Source organism: Salmo trutta, chromosome 23 (genome assembly GCF_901001165.1).
Source record: "Salmo trutta chromosome 23, fSalTru1.1, whole genome shotgun sequence".
In the NCBI taxonomy this organism is placed as follows: domain Eukaryota; kingdom Metazoa; phylum Chordata; class Actinopteri; order Salmoniformes; family Salmonidae; genus Salmo; species Salmo trutta.
In genome coordinates this window covers 5570343-5579245 of record NC_042979.1, presented here as the reverse complement: position 1 = coordinate 5579245, position 8903 = coordinate 5570343, and the positions used below count along the sequence as shown (strand labels likewise).

Sequence of the window (8903 nt, the reverse complement as noted above, 5' to 3'; positions counted from 1 at the left end):
AGGGAACCTCCAAGACACATAATCCTGGATTAATGAATGTGAGCGTAGGAATGGAATGTATGAATCAATATTTATATATGTGTAAGTGACTGCTCTATAATACGTTGGTGTCTTTGTGTGTTGGTATGTAGGCTATGTGTTCTGCGTGAGTAAGATATAGAGAGTGAGGGAGAAAGTCATTATATGCCCCAGTTACAGTATATGGTCCGACTGCATCTGTGTGCCTCACTGAGCATGAATACTATATGAGTGGATTCATCAGCATGTCTGAGAGGGTTTCTTGCTCTTTCTCTCCCCTCCCTTCTTTCTCTCTCTCAGTCACTCTCTTCTCTTTCTCTTTTATCCCTTTGCTCCAGAAATGTCCAACACACTCAGCTCAGTGCAACCCAACACTTCTCTCATCCTCAGGGTCCCCTCAGAGAGGGACACAGGGTGACTGTAAAAGGGAGTAGCGTGTGTGCGTGTGTGTGTATGTGTAAAGTGCTGTTTAAGACCCTTTCATTATGAATGAGGAATGGAGGAGAGGGGAGCATCGGGCCTTCCGTTCTCCATCCTCTGAACCACGTTTCTGCCATTTCTACAGCATTACTACAATCAGTGCCAAAGCCTAGATCCCAGTAAGAGCTAAATCACTCAAGATGCTCATTAGGGTTGTTACAGGTAGATTCATTATTCTATTCATTATTCTATTCTGTTATTACACAGTAGCTTAATAGCGGATGTATTACAGAATGCTAGAACATTCTGGATACACTGCACTTTTTCTTTCTCTTCAAGTTAAGTGGCTTATCTTGCATTAGATTATACTATTAGACAAATGAGATTAAAACTTAAGCAAGTGGAGACACTGAGACAGTCAATTCGATAGGGGGTTGCCATTATAGGGCCAAAACATGCTTGGAGCATTGCGTCTAGCGGTCTTATCTCATCCTCTGTCTCTTTAAAAACGATGCAGCCCACGCCTCGAAAAGCGGCTTGTTCCGGCTTTGCCCCTTTACGTCTTTATCCTTGCCCATAACATGAAAATAGTACCACATACGCACAACCATTATAAACAAGGATTCGAGGTGAAATTGGAATATATATTATTTTGTACAGCTCGTTTTACCACAAAACACTCTCCTGTTGATCAAGACGCGCCTGCCCAAGGCACGCAGTTCAAAAACTGGAAGCGGAGTGATACAGTAGGCTACGCGATCGTTCTACCCAGTTGTCAAACCGAGGTAGCGTACCTTTGAGCGAACATGTCGCATAGGCTGGGAATGAATAGAGAAATTGGAGCAAATAGCAGTAAATTGATGTGCTGAAATTATGTTTTAAATACGGGGTCTATATTATTAGTTTGATTGCTGTGGTTCCATTGCAACTGATGAAGATCTTTTCCGTTTGCTCTCTTGGACGATACAAATATGATTATTATAGTACTCCGTTACAGTGCCTAAGGTAAGTGACAGCGAGAGGCGCGACTTTCAGCTTGTTGTCCCAATTATGATTTTTAGAGGTGTTGCATGCTGCCAAACAGTTTGTGGCACCTGATGATGGTCGAGTCCATACACAGTTATAGTAGTTGGTAACTATTCAGCTTCGTACTTAATATCTGCAGGCAGATCATTTATTATGGGGTACCATTACTACATTTAGGAGCCATGCACGATTTCATCATGATAGGTCTATTTCAATATTTTTTTTTTGCATATAGGCCTATATACAGTCAGGAATGGAAACCTACTAAAAAGAATTTGTCTTCAAAATTGGCATTGTCAAAATTGCCATTAGACCTAGCCTATTATTACATTAGGCTCCTTTGCACAGAGGCATCAGTGTAACAGATAATGTTAGACACTGTTACACAAAGAGGCTGTTCAATGAAGTTGCATAACAAAATGCATGCTCTAAGAATTACTGTGGCACCTACTTCCGTGTACAGTTTGATCTCAGGAGTGACATGTGCCAGTGCCACCCACTGCCAACGTAGCCTATCTATGCCAGAATGAATACACAAAAGGCCTTTTGAAATCAAAGTAAATACATCCTGATGTACAGCCTATAATGTGCCCCAGGCCTACTATCACTAGACCGACAATTGTAAAGTTGCACTTCTAGTTGTGTTTATAGAGTACTGCAGTTGTCTTATTTTTAAGATGATCATTTCAAATGGTTAATTTAATATAATACTCTTATATTAACCCTGAGATATGGAATATGTTTGAAAGTCCCTCTCCCAATGAAGTTGTGAAATAATGACTGAATAGAAATCCAAACTGATAAACAACAAGAGGAAATAAACAGTGTTGTTATTTTTTAACACAGGAAGAGGAAACAACGTCAAATAAAATCCAACGTTATTTGTCACTTGCTTTGTAAACAGCAGGGGTAGACTAACAGTGAAATGCTAACACGCGGAGTTAAAGATATAAAAAAATGGAAATAGTGGCATGAGGAATAAATACACAGTGAATAACAAATAACAGCGAAGAGTAAAAAAATCATGGCTATATACAGGGAGCACCAGTACTAAGTCAATGTGCAGCGGTATGAGTAATTGAGGTAGATATGTACATATAGGTAGGTAGGGATAAAGTGACTAGGCAACAGGATAGATACTAGACGTGCTTGTTGTTGTTTTTTCTACAAACACTTGGTTTTGAAAAGACCTTGATTGATTATATTTCTCTGATGACTTGTTCAGAGCAAAGACCAAGCTATATCATCCAGGGGAATATAGTGTTGAACTCATTAAGGGGGTAGGGATTGAATAGGGATTAGGTTTGTGGCCGTCTTGTTTCATGACTCAAACAGACGTTAATGACAGTGACTCGTTTTATTGAAGCACACTCGCAGTATTCCGTATTCTATATTTCATTGCACTCCACAGAGATGTTTGTGTGAAATCTCAGCCCTGTCACCGGTTGAAATGCACTGTATTGTACTGTACTCTGAGGGCCTGGTTGGTAGAGTGATGGGGAGACTGGTGTCCTAAGGCCATGTCTGGAACAGCATGGTTTACTTGTGCAGGACAAGCCCAGCTGTCCCCTTTACAAGAGAATAGCCCCCTTCAAAACACACAGGCATTCGCACGCGCGCACGCACACACACACACACACACTTACAAAAGTTCTGCTCAGTCCCCTCCAATAGCACTACTACTCCACTATGAGCTGAACTAGTCTAGAACCAGTGGTGTAAAGTAACAATATTTTAAGGTAATACTTAAGTCATTTTTTGGGAGTACTTTACTTTACTATTTATATTTTTGATTACTTTTTACATTCCTTAAGAAAATATTGTACTTTTTACTCCGTACATTTTCCTTGACACCCAAAAGTACTTGTTACATTTTGAATGCTTAGCAGGACAGGAAAATAGTCAAATTCACTCACTAAACAGAGAACATCCCTGGTTATCCCTACTGTCTCTGATCTGGAGGACTCACTAAACAGAGAACATCCCTGGTTATCCCTACTGTCTCTGATCTGGAGGACTCACTAAACAGAGAATATCCCTGGTCATCCCTACTGTCTCTGATCTGGAGGACTCACTAAACAGAGAATATCCCTGGTCATCCCTACTGTCTCTGATCTGGCAGACTCACTAAACAGAGAATATCCCTGGTCATCTCTACTGTCTCAGATCTGGAGGACTCACTAAACAGAGAACATCCCTGGTCATCTCTACTGTCTCTGATCTGGCAGACTCACTAAACAGAGAACATCCCTGGTCATCCCTACTGCCTCTGATCTGGAGGACTCACTAAACATAGAACATCCCTGGTCATCCCTACTGCCTCTGATCTGGAGGACTCACTAAACAGAGAACATCCCTGGTCATCCCTACTGTCTCTGATCTGGAGGACTCACTAAACAGAGAACATCCCTGGTCATCCCTACTGCCTCTGATCTGGAGGACTCACTAAACATAGAACATCCCTGGTCATCCCTACTGCCTCTGATCTGGAGGACTCACTAAACAGAGAACATCCCTGGTCATCCCTACTGCCTCTGATCTGGAGGACTCACTAAACATAGAACATCCCTGGTCATCCCTACTGTCTCTGATCTGGAGGACTCACTAAACATAGAACATCCCTGGTCATCCCTACTGCCTCTGATCTGGAGGACTCACTAAACAGAGAACATCCCTGGTCATCCCTACCGCCTCTGATCTGGAGGACTCACTAAACAGAGAACATCCCTGGTCATCCCTACCGCCTCTGATCTGGAGGACTCACTAGACACAAATGCTTTGTTTGTAAATTATGTCTGAGTGTTGGCGTGTGCCCCTGGCTTTCCGTAAATTTAAAAAACAAGAAAATGGTGCTGGTTTTCTTAATATCAGGAATTTGAAATGATTTATAATTTTTTTAACCAAATACTTTTAGACTTACTCAAGTAGTATTTTACTGGGTGACTTACTTTTACTTGAGTCATTTTCTATTGAGGTATCCCTTTACTTTTACTCAAGTATGACAGTTGGGTACTTTTTCCACCACTGTCTAGAACAGTTGTTCCCAACCAGGTGTACTTGGAAGCCTTTGCGTACCTGGCTTGTCCACCGGGGGTACCTGGCTTGTCCACCGGGGGTACCTGGGTTGTCCACCGGGGGTACCTGGCTTGTCCACCGGGGGTACCTGGCCTATCCACAGGGGGTACCTGGCCTATCCACAGGGGGTACCTGGCCTATCCACAGGGGGTACCTGGCCTGTCCACAGGGGGTACTTGGCCTATCCACAGGGGGTACTTGAGAAGACTCATGAGAATATAGGCTTATTGGTAAAATGCACGAGGGGTTACTTCAGGGGTACTCCGGGCAGAGCAGAATTCAGTTGGTGGTACAGTAACCGGAAAAAGGTTGAGAACCACTGGTCTAGAACAGGTTGTTCTAGCCCTGGGGTCGTGATGCTGTAATCTTAAGCACCAGTCCGTCAGGATCAACCTTCAAGTTGCACATGTCTTCACTGCTCCTAGCATTCCAAGGGTTCAGGTTCTTAGAGGGCGGCAGAGGAGTAGGGGTGGGGACCAACCAGCTGGCAAACATGAGGCCCTGTCCATCAGCGGACTGCATGATTTACATTTAGAATAACAGGCAGTCCTTTAGATTATAGAACACATGCTGTTCTCTTGAGGCATGCTGGGTACATTTCAAGAGCCAACATAGAACTCTACAGGCAGCATGCGAGGACTGACTGGGGCGTATGTGTGAGGAGAGCCAAATGTGAGGGGCCAAATGTGTAGAGCCAAATGTGTACAGCTAAATGTTACATTGTATCTTTTTGTGGAAGACTTTGTGTGTGTGTGGGGGGGGATTACCGATTATATGAGACTGTATATCACAAGGAGACGGTTAACATGATGGGGCACCACGAAAAACAGGATGTCTCTATAGTTTACAGTCAGGAACAGGTAGTTTCAACGTGACACTGACTCACTCACTGTGGTTCAAATGATATTTATGGTTTCCCGCCCAGTGACTTCACCGCAACTAATTTAAGGGCAAAAAAAACTTCCCCGTAGCCTTTACACGTTTTGTTGTCACATGCATTTTCACTTTGGTCCGTGAGCCAGTGACCGAGCTCAACTGTTGCGTGAAGCTCGTGGCGTTAATATTCAGGATCAGCGCCCTCGCGGAAACATGACACGCAAGATCAGCACGGAGCTGTCCACGCGGCAGAGGCAATGTGGACACGTCGCTCCCTTGGACGCTTGTATGGTGCGTAATTTTGCGGAAAAAAGTAATTGAATGCTCAATCATAACTTGCACACTTAAACCAAGTGGTTTTATTTACTTGAATAAGTTACTTGCGTTTTATTCTGCAGAGTATATCAATGCAAAACTGTCCAAGTGTTTATCCTATTTAGATGCTTGAAGAGCTTGATATTTTAGTAGCCTAGATAGAATTGTAGCCAAGCGTGTCATTTATGCAACGTTTCAGTTTTGAATTGAAAACTTTCCTCACAGAACCTGTCCTTCAGGGTCAATATCCATGGTGACTCCCTCTGTCTGCATAATGATTGATTGTGAACAGCAGTGCATTCTTCTGTTGCATAACCTGTATAGTCTTTTTGCAAGACAGCAAGAAGACTATACCGGTTACCCTGGTAGAGCCAGCTCTAAGCCAGCCTGATGCAACTTCTTCATGCCATGAATGGGGTGAGGGGTGGGCATGATGGTGCAGTTGGTTCCAACTAGCAGCTGCCTGTCTGTCTGTCTGTCTGTCTGTCTGTCGATGCAGCTGTTGCATGCAGGGAAGTTAAGTCGTGGTGCTGCTGCTGCTTGGATATAGTACAGTTTAATGATTTCCCTCTAATCTGGGACTGATTTAGACCTGGGAAATCAGGCGGGTGGAATTAATTATCAGGTAGAACCGAAAACCAGGGTAAGATTTGAAGACCACTGGTCTAAAAGCTTGCAGACTTGCTTATTGGCCAGATCATCAGGAGAGATTGACTGCATCATTGCTGGTCTTTGTAAGAAGTATTGACGTGCTGAAAGTACCAAATTGTCTCTTCAGCCAGTTAAAGTACATCTAAAAAAATATCCATACAAACCCTACAAGACACTCAATCAGGGGTCTCTTTACTGTCCCCAAGTCGAGGACAGAGGCTTGGTGATGCACAGTACGGTTAAGAGCACTGACTTTATTCATGGCATTCTCTTCCACCTCAGGTAACTCAGGCAAGCAATAAAATCAGTTTAACCAAAAAAAAGAGAAAACAACACCTCAAGGAACAAAGTGGACTGTGAAGAGACAAACACACCCACACACTCTACACACACACACCCACACATTGTTCTCTTTGCTTTCTCTTTCTTCTTCTTGCGATCATGTTGTTCTTTGTTCAAGGTGTTATTGTTTGTCGTTGTGTGGACCCCAGGAAGAGTAGCTGCTGCTTCTTCAACGGCTAATGGGGATCCGAATAAAAATACAAATCAGCATCTGTCGTGATTATCCTCAACCAACTGGCAGTATGCGCATGTTCTATCTCTATCTCTGTGTCTCCCTCTGGGACCATCCTGTTGCTGTCTTGAATTTCACTCAGAGTATTTATAATCCTGTGCTCTGTGACGGCGTGCAGAGAGAGAGAGAGAGAGAGAGAGGGTGTGTAAATCTGACCTTGTACTCAGTCGGTGTATAAATAAGACTGATAGGACAATGCCAGGGCAGGTCACCTCCAGGGTCAGTAGCCAGCCAAAGAAGGCCTCTCCACCCTAACCCAGGAGGAGGCATGATGGACGGGCAGGGAGGGCATCAGAGAGAGGGTGGGGCTGGGGGGGAAAAAAAGGGTGGGGTTAAGGGTGTTTTACCAACTGGGGTTCAAATCCCGGGTCTCCCGTTTTCCCTAAGACTGTGTTAGCCCACCGAGCTAAAACCTATGCATTAGACCAGGGAGTTAACGCAGTCTTCAGGTCTCGGGACAAGGTAACTCATCATGCGAGCGTGGTTCAGCAAACCACCTCCCTTACAAATGGTAGCGGGTAGTGGAGGAGAGGGGTGTTTGTTCACAGGCAGGGGGGATAGAAAGAAAGCGTGGAGAGACTGCCGCCCACCGCTCTCCTTTCTCTTCCAAGATTCTGGTTGTGAAACAGCTAAGGCGTCTTTCGCCACTGGGTGCCAGATTTATCGCGCGTTTCACCCGAGCAGTTTGCACCTGTGGTTTTTGGAAGGCAATAAAAGACAAAAACATGACAGGCCAGTTTCCCAGATACAGATTGAAAGCCTAGTGCAGGACTAAAAAATCTTGCTCAATGGAGAATACACGGAGTGCAAGGTCTCTCTGGCGATGACCGGTCTGCTGCTGACCTGCACTCTAACCTACTTCCTTTCTTCTTCTCTACCAGTTGTCATTGAGCTGTCGGGGTGTGGTGGCATGCGATCCCCCTGAGTGAGACACCACCCTCCAGAGGTGACAGCAGGCAGGACAGGCAGCAGGATGCCAGTGCAGGCAGCCCAATGGACAGAGTTCCTCTCCTGCCCCATCTGCTACAATGAGTTTGACAGTAATGGCCACAAGCCCATCAGTCTGGGCTGCTCGCACACCGTGTGTAAGACCTGTCTGCACAAGCTGCACCGCAAGGCCTGCCCCTTCGACCAGACAGCCATCAGCACTGACATTGACCTCCTGCCCGTCAACTGTGCCCTGCTACAGCTGGTGGGAGCTCAGGTGGGTACAGCACGTGTTGTTGTTGCTGCTGTTCTTCTTCTGATGATGATGATAACAGTGATGACAATAGTGATGATATTGACCAGTGGCGGTTCTAGACCATTTCAACTGGGGGGGCCAAGCTGGGGCCAGTTGTACTGTTAGAGGGGCCAGTTACATTAATAACGGATGTAAAAAAAGAAAGATAGCAAAAATGTGTTATGTAAACGTTATTTCATACTCCACATTTAGGGGGGCCACAAGGGGACAGCTAGTGAGCTAGTGCCGAACAGCTAGTGAGTGACGATAACAACAATGACGACAAGAATAATGATGATAACAATGGCGATAATGATGATAATGATGATGACTTGTTGTGTTTGTGGTATGTTCCCAGGTCCTGGAGTCCCAGCCTGTGACTCTGAGCAGTGCTGTGGAGGTAGAGCACTATGAGGTGTGCAGGGTGTGTGTGGAAGAGCTGGCTCTCTATCTCAAACCCATCAGTGGAGGAAAAGGTACCAGAGCTGTGTTGATAAGTGTGTGTGCGTGTGTGTGTGTGTGTGTGTGTGTGTGTAGAGGAACACAGCATTTCCTGTTATTCTCAGGGTCTGAGTTTAATGTGGTGGGAACGTTTGCGTCAGAGCATGTAAAAGCAGCGACACTCAGGGCTTCTGCCCGGAAACCTATCCACTCTGTAAGGCGATACGGAACCTGGGCCCCCCACACCAACACAAAATCAGGAGCCGCACATTACATCAAAAGGAA

At 44.9% G+C, this 8903-nt stretch overlaps 1 protein-coding gene across 3 annotated transcripts in view; it reads left to right on the top strand.

Moving 5' to 3' along the window:
• The first annotated feature begins 1033 nt into the window (after positions 1–1033).
• rc3h2 (ring finger and CCCH-type domains 2) overlaps positions 1034–8903 on the top strand; it is a 31327-nt gene continuing 23457 nt past the window's right edge. For 2 of the 3 annotated variants that reach the window (XM_029708600.1, XM_029708598.1), the window contains exons 1-3: positions 1034–1443; positions 7837–8159; positions 8536–8653. In XM_029708600.1, the coding sequence (XP_029564460.1) occupies positions 7929–8159; positions 8536–8653 (349 nt within the window). In that variant the 5' untranslated portion in view covers positions 1034–1443; positions 7837–7928. Of the gene's footprint in view, positions 1444–5238; positions 5707–7836; positions 8160–8535; positions 8654–8903 lie in introns of those variants that run through there. The other variant, XM_029708599.1, reaches the window with a different exon arrangement.